The 19,442-nt window shown below is 43.7% G+C and overlaps 2 protein-coding genes across 2 annotated transcripts in view; both read left to right on the top strand.

Annotated features, from left to right (window-relative positions):
- LOC102570586 (cytochrome P450 4V2) overlaps positions 1 to 19,442 on the top strand; it is a 39,146-nt gene that overhangs the window by 16,591 nt on the left and 3,113 nt on the right. Inside the window, exons 6-10 of the mRNA XM_059721810.1 lie at positions 6,011 to 6,137; positions 8,636 to 8,827; positions 13,796 to 13,898; positions 18,098 to 18,232; positions 18,387 to 18,566. Coding sequence (XP_059577793.1) covers positions 6,011 to 6,137; positions 8,636 to 8,827; positions 13,796 to 13,898; positions 18,098 to 18,232; positions 18,387 to 18,566 — 737 coding nt within the window. The remainder of the gene's footprint in view (positions 1 to 6,010; positions 6,138 to 8,635; positions 8,828 to 13,795; positions 13,899 to 18,097; positions 18,233 to 18,386; positions 18,567 to 19,442) is intronic.
- The window catches only part of KLKB1 (kallikrein B1), a 38,462-nt gene continuing 37,502 nt past the window's right edge, over positions 18,483 to 19,442 (top strand). Inside the window, exon 1 of the mRNA XM_059721806.1 lies at positions 18,483 to 18,566. The gene's annotated coding sequence lies outside the window, so the exon portion shown is untranslated. The remainder of the gene's footprint in view (positions 18,567 to 19,442) is intronic.

Raw genomic sequence — 19,442 nt, 5'->3', positions numbered from 1 at the left:
GGGCACAGTCAGTCCCCCAGGACTGTGCTGAGTTACCATAAACAGTTCTCAGTCCATTGCATGCTCTGTCTCCCCAGGATCTCTCCTGAGTTAACATAAAAAGTCTTCAATGCTTCCCAAGGGTGTAGGTCTTCCTCAGTGCTTCCCATGCACTCACTTTCTTGTCACTAACAGAGGCTCCTTTTCTCAGTCTGCAGCCCCAGCTGCTGGTCTTGCATTCATTTATGTCCCTCTGGAGAGCTCTGTCCTTCTCTACTGCTAGGACCAGGCCCCCTCTTCTGTCCTGGATGGGAGCTTATATTCCATCAGCCCCTCCTCCCTTGGTCAGGTGACCAGGTTTCCAGCTGACCTGACCCAGATGCTGCTAATTTCCCCTTCCCATCTCACTGCTGTGGTTTGCTGCTGGCTGTTTACAGGCTAGGGTGGGCAATTGTTTTGGCTGGAGGTTCGCTTAATGAGTTTTGGTGAGTTGTTGAGGACTGCAAGAGTAGTCCCACTCCTTGATAGGTGCCCTGCCCCCTGGTCACCATCTTGGGACCAGAAGTCCCACCCCCTAATCCCTGACCTTTGCCACTGGAAGTCCATCCCTTTTCCCCCAGAAGGACTCCTTTTGGGAGTGGGTTTTGCTGTCTTGGAACTGGATAAAAACAAATTATATACTAAAAATCAAACATCTACTATAACATTTACATTTTATTTAAAAAAAATATATATTTTTGTCCTGATTTGTGTGCGTTTGTGGAGTGTATATAGAGGCAATTGCATAATAGCTCAAAATGAAGTCTCACTCTTGTGTATTGTGGGAGGATATGGGTGGCTGGGTATGGGATTTGTGTAGGGCTGTGGGGGGGGTGTGGGTTTGAGGAGTGTGGGGGAGCGTGTGGTTGTGTGTGTGGATGCATGTTTGGGATTTGTGGGGAGGGGTGGCTAGGTGTGGGGAGTATGGGGGTGGGTGGGTATGTGGGAGCTGGTGGGTGTGGGGGTGCATGTGTGTGATGGGATGTGCATGTGGGGCCCCCCTACAAGCCCCCCCAACACATGCCCCGCCATTATGCATAGCCCCTGTTACCAGCAGCAGCATCATGCAGCAGGGCCTCACAGTGGTAATGGCTCATGGCAGGTGGAGCTTCCTGGCAGCATAGGGTCCCAGCAAGCCCCAGGACTGCACATGGCCAGGCTGCTGGCTCTATCGTTCAGGGCTCACATACAGTTCCCAGGTTCTCCATCTGAACCCCATGCTGCTGGAGGGAGCCCTGTGCAAGGAAGCTGGTGGTGCAGGTCATAGGGCTCAGCTGGAGTGGTAGGGAGAAGGGCAGAGCCCAGTTCCATAGCGTGGAGCTCCCTGCCATTCCCCATGACCTGCACGTAGCAGTGAGCAGGGTTGGGCCACCAGCTATTACTCCCCACTGGAGGTGCGCAGTTCAGGCAGAGAACCTGGGTACTGCATGTGAGCCCTGGGGAGCCCAGCATGATGGAGCCAGGCAGACTCCACACCCCCACCGGCCTGGGCTCCACCCTCCTGCTGCCCCACCCTGGGCCCCTGCTGGCCCTAGCCCCAGCACACTGGAGCAGGCCCTGCACTCCCACCCAGCTGCTGCTTTGCCCACTCCCAGCATTTGCTTCCCACCCTCCGCCTGCCCACCTGCCTGCCGCTGCTGCTGCCACCACTTCCCAATGTGAGCACAGCAGGGGCAGCCAGGCCAGGTACAAAGAACTGGTAGATAGATATCTACCTGCAGACCAGATAAAATGGCCCACATACTGTATTTTGCCCACCCCTGGGCTAGGTTCTGTAGAGTGTGAGTCCATAGCCCAGGTCCAGTTGTTCCTCTTCAGTTGGTCTTTGCTGCAGGCAGCTTGCCCCTCCTTCTCAAGTCGGGATCCCTCCTGGCAGCTGGGGCCTCTACAACTGGACAAGCCATCTCCTTTATGCAAGTAACCTTTCCCCCTTCGGGCTACAAAATTTCTGGTTTTAAAGGGGCCTTGCTAATTCTTCCTCCCTGGTCCTCTTTTCCCTGTAACAGGGTTAGGGTTCCCTATTATATAAGGGTATAGGAAAACATATACATCTTCCACGTATGCAGGAGAGATATGTGATGAATGAATAAGATCTATGCCAGCAGATGAACAGGCTGCAGTTGCAATTTAGCCAGAGCTGCTTAGATTCATAGATTCATAGATGTTAGGGTCGGAAGGGACCTCAATAGATCATCGAGTCCGACCCCCTGCATAAGCAGGAAAGAGTGCTGGGTCTAGATGACCCCAGCTAGATACTCATCTAACCTCCTCTTGAAGACCCCCAGGGTAGGGGAGAGCACCACCTCCCTTGGGAGCCCGTTCCAGACCTTGGCCACTCGCACTGTGAAGAAGTTCTTCCTAATGTCCAATCTAAATCTGCTCTCTGCTAGCTTGTGGCCATTGTTTCTTGTAACCCCCGGGAGCGCCTTGGTGAATAACTACTCACCAATTCCCTTCTGTGCTCCCGTGATAAACTTAAAGGCAGTCACAAGGTCGCCTCTCAACCTTCTCTTGCGGAGGCTGAAAAGGTCCAGTTTCTCTAGTCTCTTCTTGTAGGGCTTGGTCTGCAGGCCCTTGACCATACGAGTTGCCCTTCTCTGGACCCTCTCCAGGTTATCCGCATCCTTCTTGAAGTGTGGCGCCCAGAATTGCACGCAGTACTCCAACTGCGGTCTGACCAGCGCCCGATAGAGGGGAAGTATCACCTCCTTGGACCTATTCGTCATGCATCTGCTGATGCACGATAAAGTGCCATTGCCTTTTTTGATGTCTTCGTCACACTGCCGTCTCACGTTCATTTTGGAGTCCACTAGGACTCCAAGATCCCTTTCCGCTTCCATTCCACCAAGCAGGTCATTTTCTAGGCAGTAGGTATGCTGGACATTTTTCCTCCCTAGGTGCAGCACTTTGCATTTCTCCTTGTTGAATTGCATCCTGTTGTTTTTTGCCCACTTGTCCAATCTATCCAGGTCTGCCTGCAGCTGTTCCCTGCCCTCCAGCATGTCCACTTCTCCCCATAGCTTTGTATCATCTGCAAACTTGGACAGAGTACATTTGACTCCCTCGTCCAAGTCACTGATGAAGACATTAAAGAGTATCGGTCCAAGGACCAAGCCCTGCGGGACCCCACTGCCCACACCCTTCCAGGTCGAGACCGACCCATCCACCACGACCCTCTGGGTGCGGCCCTCTAGCCAATTCGCCACCCACCGGACTGTGTAGTCATCCATGTCACAGCCTCTTAATTTGTTCACCAGTATGGGGTGGGATACCATATCGAAGGCCTTCCTGAAGTCTAAGTATACAACATCCACCCCTCCTCCTGTGTCCAGGCGTTTCGTAACCTGGTCATAGAAAGAGACTAGATTGGTCAGGCACGATCTGCCCGCCACAAACCCGTGCTGGTTTCCCCTCAGCATAATTTGCCCTGCTGGGCTCTCTCAAATGTGAGCCTTGATAATTTTTTCAAAGACTTTGCCTAGGATGGAGGTGAGACTGACTGGCCTATAGTTGCCCGGGTCCTCCTTCCTCCCCTTTTTGAAAATGGGATCCACGTTAGCCCTTTTCCAGTCCTCTGGGACTTGGCCTGTGCGCCACGAGCGTTCGAATATTCCTGCTAGTGGCTCTGCAATGATGTCGGCCAGTGCCTTCAGCACCCTCGGATGGAGCTCATCTGGGCCTGCCGACTTAAAGGCATCCAGTTCTTCCAAGTGACTCTGCTCCATCTCAGGATCTACATATGGAAGTCTGGCGCCTTGCTGCTGCCTCTCTACAACCCCAGAGACTTGTCGTGCCCCTCACTTAGGAACACTGAGGCAAAGAACTCGTTGAGGAGTTTAGCCTTGTCCCCCCTGTCTGTCACCAAATGTTTCTGCCCATTTAGCAGGGGTCCTATTCCTCCCTGGGCCTTCCTTTTACTCCCAATATATCTAAAAAACAATTTCTTGTTGTCTTTTACTTGGGATGCCATCCTCAGCTCCATGGTAGCTTTGGCCCATCTAACTACCTCCCTACAAGCATGAGCAGAGGAGGTATATTCATCTTTAGTGATCTCACCTTATTTCCACTTTTTATGTGCTCCCCTTTTGGCCCTTAGGCTGCCCTGGATTTCTCTGGTCAGCCATGGAAGCCTCCTGGCCCCTTTCCCTCTTTTGCCTCGCTCGGGGATTGTCTTGCTTTGTGCCCGAAGGATCGTTTCCTTAAGTCACAGCCACCCTTCTTGGGCTCCCATCCCTTCAAAACTCCTACTCTGCAGTGCGTCCTTGACTAATCGCCTGAGTTCATTGAGATCAGCTTTCCTAAAGTCTAGAACTTTCACCCTACTAGTTACCTTACCCACTCGACGTCTTATGTTGAATTCTATTATTAGGTGATCACTGTCTCCCAAATGGCTACCGATCTGGAGGTCCCCTACCATGTCATCCCCTGTTGCCAATAGTAGATCCAGTATGGCATTCCCCCTAGTGGGACCATGTACCTCCTGTGTCAGGTGGAGGTCCTGTACACAGGTTAGAAACCTGCGTGAGCGGTGGGACTTTGCTGTCTGCGTCTCCCAGCAGATGTCCGGGTAGTTTAGGTCCCCCATGACTACCGCCTCTTTAGCTTTTATGGTCTCCGAAAGTTGCCTTAGGGACAGGAGAGATTCTGTAAGTTCAGAATTTCTATTCCAAATCAGAACAAAACAAACAATTCCCATGTAAATAACATTCTGCTAAAGGGTGGGTCAGTCAAAACTTATAATACCCATAAAACCAAAAAACGTAATTTCAGTGCTGAACTCTTAAAATGTTATATGATATTTTTGTGTCATTTCAAAATTAAAAATAAAAACAAGATGTCTTAATATCAGAAATCTTCTGTTTGTTTTTTTAAACTAAACTTTAGCAAATGTTGACATACTTTTCAAAAGTTTGATTGTGACAAAAACAGTGTTTTTTTTGTTTGTTTTTTTTAAAATAAAAATCCCGATGATTCCTGACAGTTTAAATTCAGCCCATCTCTGGCTAACATAGGTTGAAATAGTCACCACTGCCTATGTGACTCCTTTTGGGAAAGGAAGGAGTGGAACACCAAATCCACATAGCAAATTGAGCATAGATCACCAGTATTGTTGCAAACCAAATTAGAATGCAGTGTTTTGCACTGCTGACTAAACACAGGATGTCACAACATGAATTTGATTAATTAACTTTAGGGGAAACATGTGTTTCCTATGTCACCAGAGGCATAACTAGGGTGCAAACCCTGCTGGAGAGTGCAGGGATGGGAGAGGGAGAATTATTTGAAACTCCCTCCCAGGGTATAGAAGGGTCATTCCCCCATTCTAGATCATAGAGGTAACTTTGAACTTGACAACATTGGAAATCTGTGCAGAAAGTGGTGCAGCTATCACTGGAGAAGCAACAGTATGGATGAGTTCATTTCTCTTGAATTTTAATTGCATGTTTTTCTCACTACAAAATTATTCTGGCAGAAGTTCTTTGTGTTGCTGGGGTTTGTTCATTAGATGACAGTTACAATGATGTTAAAATCAGAGGAAACATCACGTGAATTGTTAGATGAATAATTAGAAAGCAGATAAATAAAAAGTTCAGCTTTCCATACCACTTCACCAATACAAATACAAATGAAAAGACCTAGCATCAGTAAAGTTAAATCAGGTTTATACCACAGCAATGCTGAAATAACCTGGTTCTGAGTTTCCTTTCTTTCTATTGCCAAATATCCTAGTTTAATATTACTTTGACATGGGAATAGATTTCATTCACTCTCTCAAACGCTGCTTAAATTACAGTAGATGCTTTTGACTTAATAAATAGAAAATAATAATAAAAGCAGTTTGTACCCCTAAAGACAAAATGATTGTGTCTGCACCATAAAATGGTATTTTACATCAGTTTTGGGATATTTTGATTGCCTTAGGCTCTTAAGGATGCGTTGTGATTGTGTTTTTGGCAATAAATATTAATTAGTGCTATTTTTCCTATCCTAGAATGAGTGATTTGATTCATCATAGACAAAAGGCTCCTTGGTTATGGCCTGACCTTACATACCTTCTCTTTCAAGAAGGAAGGGAACATAATAGAAGTCTCAAAATCCTCCACAGTTTTACTGACAAGGTAATCTGTTATTCTTCTTTTCATTGTGTTCCAGTTAATGAAAAGAAGTAGATCAATGGAAGAAAGATCAAAATGTGATTACAGTGGCCTGGAGTTTAGTCCTTGAGAATATCACCTTTATCTGAGAGAGGTACATGATAAATGAACCTGTGGGTTTAAGAAGATAGGACTAACCAATTCCCAGTTATAAAACCCAGCTGGAAGTTACTTGGGCTGAGAATGCAAAAGGAGAGGGCCACAGGAGAGAGGCAGTCTTTGAAGCAGTGGGACTGTTAGGAAAGAGTCTCTGGGAATGGTCTCCTAGCTTGGATGGAGGAACTGTATTGTTTGTCTAACTAGGGGCGTGGACAGATGTAACATTTGAAACCTTTCAAATGGCTTTTAAAAACTTCTGACGTTTTTATAAGGCTACTGTACAGGTGTGTAAGTGGGGTAAAACATTCCAAAGGGTGACAAACATGCACCTGCAGGGAGCAGATACTGTTTTGTACCATTTTGTTCCACCTTGCATCTGTATGAGTCAAACGGTCCTCCAACATCCCAAATGCAGCACACTCCTTGACTGTCTCCCAGGATCTCAGAATGTCAGGAGCAGTGGTGCTGGCAGTGTCTAGTGTGCCAGGGCCCCCAGTACTCTGCTCAGAGACTCCTAGCACTCAGGGTACCAGGGGGACTCCCAGCACCCTGGCTGTATAGGGCACCAGGGCCGCTCTTGCTCTGGGCACTCGGAGCACTTCTGGAGCTGGAATCCCCCCACAACCTTCCTCACACTTTGGCACTGAGTCCCCTCCACTCCCCCTGCCTTGGGTGGTGGGGAATAAAGCCTCAGTTCCCCAAACTTCTCTCTTGCTGGGGGATATACCACTGCATGCACCTGAGGAAACTTTGTGCTCTAGCCAGGGGTCAGAACTAGGGTTGCCAGGGACATTCCAGTTTTCTGCTACTCTGTCCTCTGTCCTCTATTGATATGAAACCCAGTGCCTTTTGTCCTCTATTTTTCTCTTCAAGCCATTTTAATGAGCCATTTTAATTTTCTCTTCAAGAGAAAAATAGAGGACATAAAGGCATCTGGCTTTGTATCAATAGAGGACAGAGGACAATTGGACTGTCCTCTATGATGGCCACCCTAGTCAGAACAGGAGCTATATGTCTATCTGGAGGCTGAAACACTACCTTTTTAAAACATTTCCTAGCCCTGTGAATCTCAAGCAAGGTGCTACAGCACGCTGGGGGGCCTTGAGAGCCTTTCAGGGGTGGTGAGGGGTGTCACACTGTGTTAGTACTGTTATGTATACAAACATGATTCACAAGATAAATGCAGAGGTTGCCTATACACACTCTTGGGGGAGGGGGAGCATTTTAATTAGATGGTTCCCATATAGCTGCTCTTATTAAAATGGCTCACTGTCATGTGTATTAAGCCCTTGCACATTTCAAAATGGCCACGCAATGCTTTATCTAAAACTCATTTGACGAGGCTTAGATAAAGTGCTCCTGGAGCCATTTTGAAATGCTTATGGCCTTAATACATGTAATACTGGAGTGATGCTGGAGCATTTTAATTAGATGCAGGAACATTCTAATTAGACCATGGAGTAGATTCAGTGAATTGAGTCTGCTCCGATGGGTTCTAATTAGAACATGAAAAGTCACATTCTATAGGCACTCAAATAGGAATCCATAGGTCCTGACCTGTTGTGGTCTTTCTGAATTCTTTGTAACAGACGGAATGCTTTATTTTTTTTGTAGTAAAAAAAAGTGTGAAAACTAAGAGCTGGCATTTTCTGAGGGGTGCCTTGAGTGTATCAAGGGTTCTTTGAGTCTAAAGAGGTTGATAACCACTGTCTTAGCCTGTTATGCTTGAAAATGTTTCAAATGTGACATCTGCATGCACCTTAAATGTTATGTTAGAAAACCAAAGAGCCTTGAAAGAGATATGGGCATGGCAGTGAGTCCTCTTGTGTTGGTAAGCTAGCTACTTTATACAATTTTTAGTCTCTAAAGGAACTCCCTGATGAAAAAAATGTAACTCCATATGGGTAAATAGATTTAAATAAAGCTGTGAAAATCAGAAAGGAGACTCAGTCAAAACTTACTACAAGATGGGATTATTTATCCTGTTGATGTTGATTTTTATATTCTGTAACATGCAATAATACTATGCAACACCACCTGATTGGTGCTAAAAGTTCAGAAACGAAGGGCAGTCAAAATGAGGAGTCAAAACTATGTTTCTGTTAATGGTGCTTTGTGAAAAAGTAGGACTTAAATACTCAAATTCCATATGATTCACAACAATGCTGCGTTCAAACAGTGCACAGTATGGGGAGCCAGATATTAAGGGATGGATATATTTGTCCCTGTCTGCCACTGAGCTGTGCAGAATATGGTGTCGGGGATTAAATCAGTTTTTAAGTATGTGGGGTAGAGATTAGTTTGAACACATATTGGTAGATTGGAGAACATAAGCACTGAATCATATATATTTCTTACCTAAGGTTATTACAGAAAAAGCTAGTGAAAAAAAGAAGCATGATGAAAGAAAATGTGACTTTGACAGCAACTGTGAACCAAGTGGGTCAAAAAAGAGAAGAGCTTTCCTTGACATGCTTCTCAATGCAATGGATAACGAAGGGAACAAACTGAGCTACTTGGATATTCGAGAGGAAGTGGACACTTTCATGTTTGAGGTATCCTGATGACTTGGGGACTTTCAGGCCTTGAGATATTCTATGTACAAAATGTAGCTTTCCTTGTAGAAGAGACGCTTTGCTTTTTCTTTTAAATCACTATAGCAATAAACAGCTAGGAGAAAATGAAGATGGTGCTGATGCACACAATATAGCACAGAATCTCTTTCTTCAAAACAAGCTCTTTCTTGTTGTGGAGAGAGGTGTGCATGTGCACACACATGCATACACCTCTCTACAGGGCAAGAATTTGTTCTTATTTTGAATTGCAGAGCTGAAACAGACATGGAAAATTTCAAGCCACAAATACAGTCTAGTGGTAACTACTCATTTGTTAAGACCCTGATATATTTGAGCTGGTCTTAGTCACATAAAGTACTGGCAGTGGTCTGTTGGGCCTGATCCAAAGCCCATTCAAGTCTTCATGTTGACTTAATAGATATTGGATCACGCTCCTAATGATATAAATGACATAGAAATACATGGAAATGTAGCAACTGCTGTACCAGATCATTGATCTGTGAGTCCTAATGTCCAAGGCACAGGTGTCAAAGATACATCGCCTGGGACAAGATTTGTCCCACAGAACACCATCATCTGGCCCCCCCTGGTGCTGCCCTATGGTCTCAAATTGACCCACATGGTGTGCACCAGATCAGACCTGTGTACAGGGCCTGGGATGCAAGGTGCATAGAATGCCCACCCTGGTTGGTCCAGGACACACTGCTGGCTTCAGTCGGTCTGGGATCTGTGCTGCATGTGGAACTTGTTCTGGCTGGTCAAGGGTAGGTACTGTGTGTGGCATAGTCCCAGAGTAGGTGCCATGGATGCTGGATCCAGCACGCAGGAGGAGAGGTCGAATCTAGTCTGCAGAGACTACAGGATACCATTTATCCAGCTTGTGGACCAGTTTTGAGCCACTCATTTGGCCCATGAGGCCAAATGAGTTTGACACCCCCGGTCCAGGACAATGTCTATACTGTCTCCCTTCTAAACCAAGGACCCACATTGAGAAACAAGTTATGTTCCTACCCTTTCAATCCACATGCAGCCAAGCTTAACAGTTAGGCAGAGTAGACAACTTATAGGGGACCTGAGCACACAAAGTGGTAAGAGACACAGTATAGACATGGTCTACCAATGGTCAGTACCACATGCATACCACACTGGAAGCTGTGAGAAACCAGGAGACAGATTATTCTGTCAGAACTTAGCTGTGCAGGAAGGAAAAATGTCTTTCTTATCTTCTCAGTTAGTGATTGACTTGTCTCTGGGTTGTAACCTTTAATTGTTTAGTTATCCTACCTGTTGATGCTCCAATTACTGACACAAAGACCTAATCCTCTTTTAAAATATTAATTGGCCTTGGCACTCCTGACATCTTGGGCTGTAAGTTCCACAGGGTAGTTGTGTACTGTGTCAACGACTGTTACCTTTTAACAGTTTAAATGTTATGGTAATCACATTTTATCGAAGCTCTTCCTTTTCTTTTATTATGAAAAGGGGTTGGCAGGCTAGGAGCAGTCATTCCCCCTCATTGTTCATTAATCAATCAAATCTCTTCTCATCAATATCCTGTCTAAAGGTAGCAAGACCTAATTTTTCCTCATATTAAAATGTACTTATGCCTCTAAGACATACAAAAAACTAGAACTCTTGGTTTCAAAATGATCCTTTTATTAGACCAACTGGGAAATTGCAAGGAGATTGTCCTTTTCTACAAGCTTTTGGGATCAAAGTCCCTTCATCAAGCTCTGGGAAAAGTGTAGATGGTAAAAAGTCCTCATAGGAAGGAAATAAACTTCATTTTTGCACAAAGGGAGCTGAAAATGAAAGGCTGTGCTGCTGGGTCCATGAGAGGTGTCTTTGTGAGCTGTGCTGAGTAGCTTTTTGAAGGTAGAATTCCTTCCCTGGAGGTGTCAGATGGCAGGCAGGGAGGTAAAAAATCTTTCTTCTTGTTCTGCAATGAAGTTTAAAATGCAAAATCGGCTACAATTTGGCATCTTCCATGTTTCAGGGATGTACTTGGTAGCCATGTTGGTCTGAGACAAGAAGACATACAAAAAACTAGAACTCTCGGTTCCAAAATGATACATTTTATTAGACCAACTGGGAAATCCCAAGAAAATCAGCAGAAAAGGACAATTTTCTTGGGATTTCCCAGTTGTTTTAATAAAAGGCTTCATTTTGGAACCAAGAATTCTAGTTTTTTGTATGTCTTCTTGTCTCAGACCAACACGGCTACCAAGTACACCCCTTATGCTTCTAATCACTTTCAGTTGCCCATAAAGCATTCCTATTACTGTTACGCTGTTTGTAACACAGAGTGGTCAGAAGTGGTCAGAGTGGGTCTGATTTGCCACAGCCATCCAGCTTGAAAGTGATCTAACATTCACCCTGAAGCTATACTCTGTTGCAGTACATTTTTTATTAACATTACTTTTATTAAATTAGCTAAAATCTTTTAATATCAAAATCTTTTGTTGGACGTTCCCTTGCATCCTTTACATACACTACATGCATAGTTTCATTTTTAAAATGTACAAGCTTAACAAAATTATATACTTCTGCTGTTATGTGATAATTGATGATAAAATGTTTTATATTTTCCAAGAGAGGGTAGAGAATGCTACTAACTAAACCTCAGGAATCCTTAAGCTATAAATAAATGCCCTTCCGACACTGACTTATGGCACAAATTAACACCTTTAATTTTATGAGAAACAAGTGTTGTTGTTGGTAATATCTTTTATTGGACCACCTATGTGGTTGAGATTAGACTTAAACACACTTTCAAAGTATTGCATTCTTCATTGAGTCTGAGGAAAGAAGCATCTACAACAATGATTAAAAAAACATGGAAGGCTGTGAAACTGGAGAACAGAGAAATTCCTAGGGGTATCAGACAAACGATTAACAGAAGAAAACATAGCTTGATTGGTGGGAGATCAAGACCTTTCAAAAGGGAAGAGGGTCACTATTGCCTATAGTATGAAGAAAGAATTTCAGAAAACAGGTAGATTATAGTATATCACAAATTCAATATGAGTGTTCAATCCTGGGTTCTTAGTATCCAACCAACTTAAGAATTGTCATACCCAGGCTTGCCTTTTGAAGCTTTTTTGTAAACTTCCTTTGAGCATGAGGATAATGAGGTCAGAAACAACAGTTGTTTTGTGAGAAATGTGCTCTTACTAGTGTTTGCATTTCTCTTTTTTTCTGTGAGAGTTTATTCGGGTGAGTAGTTTGTCTAGTTTTACTTACATAGTTGCCATGATGGCATTTGATACATTGAATCAGAGCTATCACATTTTGGGAAAGATGTGTAGGATCAGTGGATTCTGATGGGTTCATTGTGGAGGCTAATTGATTGTTATAGCAATGGAGATGTGTTGACAGTTTTTGCACTTATTGTTAAGGCAAGCCTGTGTCCTATTTGATATCTGTTAAACAATGAAGAGTTTGCTTCTGATGATGAGTTAGGCAAGGTTAGGAGACTGTTTGAAAGCCAGGAGCAGCAGGGCTTAGAGTATTTCTCTCCAGGTCTGATCTTTTTTGAGTATAGGCTATAATTGCTAGGTGATTCCTCGAATTGGTTTCAGTATGGGGTAGTAGCTGGGGTGTGAAGTCACAGGAGGGCTTCTTTATGTATTGGAGCAAGTTACCATGGGGTATCTGAGTGACTCTTTCAAAGATATGTTTTATTCTCTGTGTCTTTGTTGTATAAAGGCAAATTTTAGGTTGGCAAGGTGGGTATCACTAGTAATCTCCTTAGAGCATATGTGGTGGTATCTGAGTGCCTGACTGTAGATTACAGTTTGTTTGGTGTGTTTGGAATGATTGCTTGTTTTGTGGCCATAAGTACGATGGTCCATGGGTTATTTGTATAGTCTGTAGGGTGCCATCCCACATGTGGATTCTTGTATCTAAAAAGCTGATGTTAGTGTAGAAATAACACTAAGAACGTTTGATCAAGGGGCAATGTTAAATTTGTGGTAGAAATCAGTAAATGAGTTCAGGTGTTCAGTCCAAATGATGAAAATATCACTGATGTAACCCAGGTAGATTTCAGGTTTGGTGCAAGCTTCAAGATTGGTATGTAGGTCTTCTCTGCAGAATTAACCACAACATATAGAAAAAGCAGCAAGAACAAGATTCTTTGAATCATAGAAAATTAGGGTTGGAAGGGACCTCAGGAGGTTATCTAGTCCAACCCCCTGTACAAGGCAGGACCACCCCCAACTAGATCATCCCAGCCAAAGCTTTGTTTAGCCGGGTCTTAAAAACCTCCTAGCATGGAGCTTCCACCACCTCTCTGGGTAACCTGTTCACTGTTTTACTACCCTCCTAATAAGAAAATTATTCCTAATATCTAACCTAAACTTCCCTTGTTGTAAATTGAGACTGTTGCCCCTTTTTCTGTCATCTGCCATCACTGAGAACAGTCTAGCTCCATCCTCTTTTGAACCCCCTTCAGGTAGTTGAAGGCTGCTATTACATCCCTTCAGTCTGCTCTTCTCTAGACGAAATAAGATCAGTTCCCTCAGTCTTTCCTTATAAGTCATGTCCCCCAACCCCCTCAACACTCAACATTTTTGTTGCCCTCTGCTGGACCCTTTCCAATTTGTCCACAATTTCTTCCTCAGAGATTGATTGTAGAGGAACATATTTAAAACAGTTAATTAAATAACTGAAGATGGACGAAGGAAGGATTTTTGCTAGTTTAATGTTCTGATCAATTTTACTTTCAAAAATCTTAGTCAGCCTCTAGCCATCTTATTGTGTAATTGGCTATTTTCTGTTGTTAGTTTTGGGTACCAAATTATTAGGTGGATTAATATATTGTTAGCTTTTCTCCTTTGCTTTTGTAGTTAGTCTATGCCTCTCCCCTCAGAGCTGCAAGTATAGATACTTGTTTATGTATATATAATGATAATACAGAATATCAACATAAAACTCTGTGTGTAGGGGCATGACACAACAGCTGCTGCTATGAACTGGGCCATCTATTTACTTGGTTGTCATCCTGAGGCCCAGAAGAAAGTTCACCAAGAATTGGATGAAGTGTTTGGTAAGTTTTAGTGCTCCCTGAGACGTAGGCATAAGCACGCAAGGTTCAGTGTATGGTATACTTATTCCTTTCTGAGTACGGATTCATTATAAACACCTCTCCAGGGATCACCACCTTGTAGTGGTGGAGAGGCTTGCATGTTCCAATGATTCTGAGAGCAAGGCATCGGGAGCTTCATGTTCCTGGTAGGGTCACCCATGATGGCAAGGTCGAGGGGGAGGTTCCTGACTAAGAGTGATCCAAGAAGACCTCAACAGCAGATCAGGAAGAAGAAAAGTGTAACCCCCTTTTCAGCGGCTGTGAAGGCAGATGAAGGCTGCAGCAGACCAAGGGTCTCCAATTGTCTTGGATTCCATGCCATTGGACTTAGAACCCTATCTGTCAAGGACCGTGTGTTTTTGTTGGCATGCGACATCCTGTTGCTAAAAGAAGTCACACACAGGCATCTTCCTTATGAGAATCATACATTATAAAGAAAAAAACACTTTACTTGATTATTTATTTATTAAAGTTATGTGCTGCCTTTCAAAAATGGCTCATGGAAGCTTACATTAAAAAACAGATAAAAATATTAAAATGAAATGGAACAAAATCCCCAGACACTGTCCTAAAACTTAACTCCAACGACTGAAGGCCTGTCCAAATTAAAAAGTTTTACAAAACCTCTAGAAGTGGTCCAGACTTGGGCTCTGATGGATCAGAAGGGGCAGAAAGTTCCAGAACTGAGGAGTTACTACCAAGAATGACCTCCCACATTTTTTCTCTAAATGAACTTGGTACACAGATGCTACTTGCAGGAGGTTGTTCTTGGCTGACTTTAGGAACTGTGATGGAACATAAAAGAGGAGGAGATCCCTTAGGTATGTATGGTCCAGGCCAATTAGGGCCTTACAGGTAAAAGCCAGCACCTTGAATGGTGCCTGAAAAACTATTCAAAGTCAATGCAAACTCTGGAGTACAGTACTGGAATGACATGCTCCTGGTGACCCATCCCTGTCAAGGCAGGGCACCGTAGTCTGCAACAGTTGCAACTTATGGACATTCCTCAGGAGAAGCCCCATGTAGGGTGCACTGCAATAGTCTAGCCTTGGGGTTACAAAAGCATGGATGATGGTGACCAGATCCAAACCTGAAAGAAAAGGTTGCAGCCTTCTCACCAGATAGAGTTGGTGAAAGATGGCAACGGCTAAGATGGAGTCCTAGCCATTGCTGCAACTTGCAAATCTAAATACTGCAAAGAATCTGGGAGCACATCAAGGAATGTAAGTGACAAGGGGAGGCTGAACCCCATTGATGATAGGTGGTTCTTTTCCCACCAAGTCCTGAGATCTGCCAACAACAATCTCCTCTGTCTTGTTTGGATTTAGCTTCATTTCCAACTGAAGCCAAGCACTGGTTAAGGACCAAGACAACAGAGCCTGAATCAGATGAGAAAAAGGGATAGAGCTGGGTGTCCTCCTCATACTAAGGGCTCCACTCCAAATCTCAGGAGAGACAGCCATATGGAATCCTGGAGGACACCACAGTAAAGGTAGTGAGGGTAGAATGAACACTCGCCCATCATGGACTAGAAATGAAATACAAATGAGATGACAGTACTGTAAGTTGGATAGGTTGGATCATCCTTCTCTATGAGTAGTCATCATTGGCTCAATGTTTATTTGGGAGGAGGTATTCAGTGGGGTTCCCCAAGGGTCTGTTTTGAATCTGATATTATATAATATCTTCATTAAAGATTTGGATGATAGGACTGAGTGCATGCTTAGCAAATTTACAGACGACATCGATTTGGGTGGAGCTACAGATACTCCAGAGAGTGGGTCAAGGATCCAGAATGACCTAGATAGACTGGAGAAATGGTCCATAGTCAATTATATGAGATTCAGCAAGGACTAGTACAGAGTCCTCCACTTGCACAGAATAATTACGTGCACAAATACAGATGGGGGAATGGGCTAAGCTGTAGTACCACAGAGAGGGACCTGGAGATTACAGTGGACCATAAAATGAACATGAGCCAACAGTTTACTCTTGTTACAAAAAAAGCCAAGAGTATAATGGATTGTACGAACTAGCAGTCACTTGCAAATCAAGGGAAGTGATCTTTCCATTCCATTCAGCACTGGTGAGTCCTAACATGGAGAACTGTGTCCAGTTCTGTGCCCCACATTTCAAGAAGGATGTGGACAGTTTGGAAACAGTTCAGAGCAGAGCAATAAAAAATGATTAGGGGCCTGGGAGACAAGATTTATGAGGAAAAGCTGAACGAGCTAGGGTTATTTAATCTGAAGAAGAGAAGTCTGAGTGCATATTTGATAACAGTTTTCAAATACATGAAGGGGGATTACAGAGAGGAACAAGATGTGCTTTTTCTGTCACTGTAGGGGACAGGACTAGGAGCAATGGCTTTAAATTTCAGCAGGGAAAATGTAGGTTGGAGATTAGGCAGAACTTTCTGACTATGAAGGTGGTTAAGCACTAGAATAGGCCACCTAGAGAAACTGGAATCGTTATCCTTGGATGTTTTCAAGAGAAGGTTAGACAGAGATTTGGCTGCAGTGGTTTAGTTGGGGATGATCCTTCCCTGAGTAGTAAGCTGGACTACATGATCTTGTGAGTTCCCTTCCAGCCCTACTTTCTTATGATCATCACCCCTGGGATCTCTAATAAGGTCAGCAAGGTACAGTTTCTGTTGTTAATCGCCAGACAGAAATTGTCAACCAAGGCCATAAGTGCAGTCTCAGTGCTATACCTAAGACAAAAGCTTGCTGGCAGAGGTCCAGGAAACTGATAGTATCCAGATACACCTGGAGATGGTGGAAGCCCACTTGTTCAATGACCTACTCCAAAAAATGGGAGGTTTGGAAATGGAGTGATAGCTAGCTAGCTAGCAAGTCAGCATCAGGTGATGGTTTGAACTTGTTCTTTCACTGTATATAACTCTCACTGTTCTGTGGATACAAAGACTTCAGAACCAGTTGGAATGGGTACTAAGGAACTCATGAGCAGGGATCTGGGTTTTCTGCTTGCTGTGGGGAAAAAATGTGGGTTTTCTTCCTTAGCGGAGAAGAATTCGTATTTTCTCTTTTAAAGGGGAAAACCACAGATTTTTCCCTTTAAAGGAGAAGGACACAGGAAATGGTGGGTTTCCCTCTGCTGAATTCCAGGCTGCAAGGGGCTGTTTGGGGTTGCAGGGAGTGGGAGGAGGACAATCAAGGTAGGAGGTGCTACATGCATGTGCATATGCACATGCATGTGGCAGCAAGGCAGCAGTGGAGAGCAGCTCCTACAGCTCCCTCCAGGTACATCTGTGTGGAGGAGGAAGGGGCACAGGCCACATATTGGGCAGAGGGGGGAAGGGGCACAGGCCACATCGGGAGTGGGAGCACAGGCCATGCGGGGAGCTGGGGTGGGGGGCAGTGAGTCAGGAGTGAGGGGCACTGGCAGGGCTGGGAGGCTTTTTATTGGGAGTGAGAGGCAATGGCATTGGCAGGGCACCAGCATATCAGAGCTGCTTAGCCCCACAACATGGGGGAGGAGGGGGCAGCCACAGCTGGACCCACATCCTGGTGAGCAAAGTGAGGGGAGGGAGCTCTGATTTTCTATGATAAAACACCCAAAATCAAATGCCAAAATTAATAGGTATTTAGAATTAATTTTATTATAGTAGGCTTCCAAATTGCTTTAAAATTGTAAATATATCAGTAAAACAGTGTAATATAGTGTCATTTCATTTTCATCATGGAAAAATATAGAATTTTGCGTGTTTAAACCAGAGAATTTGCAGTTTTTATCAAAGAGTGTGTGCCTTTTAAACACAGAAAACCAGGATCCCTGCTCATGAGAGATATTTAAGATACTATTACCTAAACAGTAGGTTCTTTGGGGCAGAGAATATCTGGGAGGTTTTTCTTTTTTTTGGGAGGGGGGGGGGATTGCCCTTTTGCACTGTGCCTGATAGAATGTGGGCCTGATCCATGGTTAAGGCCTCGTTTATGCCTGTGTTGTGGTGTGTTGTAACCTAACATCTAAAAACACTGAAAAAGTAAACATTTAGAGAAATGCTTCACCCCATAAATCAAACAGTTAAGTTTAATGGCTGTAGTTTAAAGGAGCTTGGAGCCTCTTTAGAAGGTGAATGTATTTAATTTAATTTAGGGCAGTTGTATTTCTCACCCCACTTTTACAATTCTTTGTAGGTGACTCTGACTGTCCCGTCACTGTGCATGATTTAAAGAAACTACGATATCTTGAGTGTGTTGTTAAGGAAGCCCTTCGTCTCTTCCCTTCAGTGCCATTCTTTGCCCGGACCTTGAGTCAAGATTGCTATATTAGTAAGTTGTTATGCCTTATGTTATGTTCCTTATATTAAGTAATGAAAATATCTGCTCTAGAAAGTTGTTTCATAATTAAAGAATATTTTGTGTGCCCAGTGTATGTGTGCTGAAAATCAATTACTTCATGACTTGTTGGTTCTTTTTCTTGCAGGAGGATTTAAGGTACCAAAAGGCACAAATGCAATTATTGTTTCTTATGCGCTGCACAGAGATCCAGGTGTTTTCCCAGACCCTGAAGAATTCAGACCTGAGCGATTCTTTCCTGAGAATTCTAGTGGAAGGCATCCATATGCATATATACCCTTCTCTGCTGGACCCAGAAATTGCATTGGTGCGTAACTGATGATAAAAGCCAAGTGCACTAGGTTAGCCTCCTTACTTACAGTCTTACCATCAAGGCTACTTCAGCAAAGGTTCCTTGCTGCAGTATCCATTGCAGAGCCTCTGTATGGTAATGGAGATTGCAGTTCTCATGTGTTTGATAACCACAACACAGCAATTCTCATTTGTATCTTACGCATCAGATTGATAAAGTCACAACATTTTCTTTCTTGTTGTGAGGTTTCTTAGACTCAAGGGAGCCTCATATTGTTGTTTCATCCTTACTGGTATTTGTTTCACTGGTAGCTCTGCATAAAGCTAACTTCCCTTCTAAGTCAGGAGGACCAACAGGGTTTTCTTGAGGATCTGAATCCTTCAGTCAGCAAGATCATTCACTAGGGAACACCAAGAGACAATCTCTTTTCCCCTTTCCTTATGGCATGTCAGTTATTTATGTAATGGTCCCAATCTCTCATGGCCTGCAGGTAAGGGGCAACATTTAAACATCCCTCCTTTTATTCTTCTGCTTGAGTATTCTCAGTAACACTTGCCGACTCCTCAGGACTAGAACTTTATCTTCATGCGATTTTCTGAGAGACCTAACATTTTGGTGGATGCTAAAAAGTACATAGCAACTATGAAACACTGTGTATTACTGTTTATGTAGTCAGTATGCATTCAGATAGCTGTTCCTTCAAGAATCTGTGGCCCAAAATAACAGTGATGTTTCAAGATTTTATTTTATTCTGAATGGGGCCTCTCAGTGACAGAAGGACCACTGCTGGCAGTGCTCCCAGGGACACTGGAGAAGGTATTCTGTCTTCACTACAAAATAATAGTAAATATTTATGGAAGTTTAAGGGCTCCTCTATAAATGTAGGTAAAG

The sequence above is a fragment of the Alligator mississippiensis genome, chromosome 2 (assembly GCF_030867095.1).
Source record: "Alligator mississippiensis isolate rAllMis1 chromosome 2, rAllMis1, whole genome shotgun sequence".
Lineage (NCBI taxonomy): Eukaryota > Metazoa > Chordata > Crocodylia > Alligatoridae > Alligator > Alligator mississippiensis.
The sequence above is the reverse complement of the archived record's forward strand: the minus strand, read 5'-3'. Positions and strand labels throughout refer to the sequence as shown.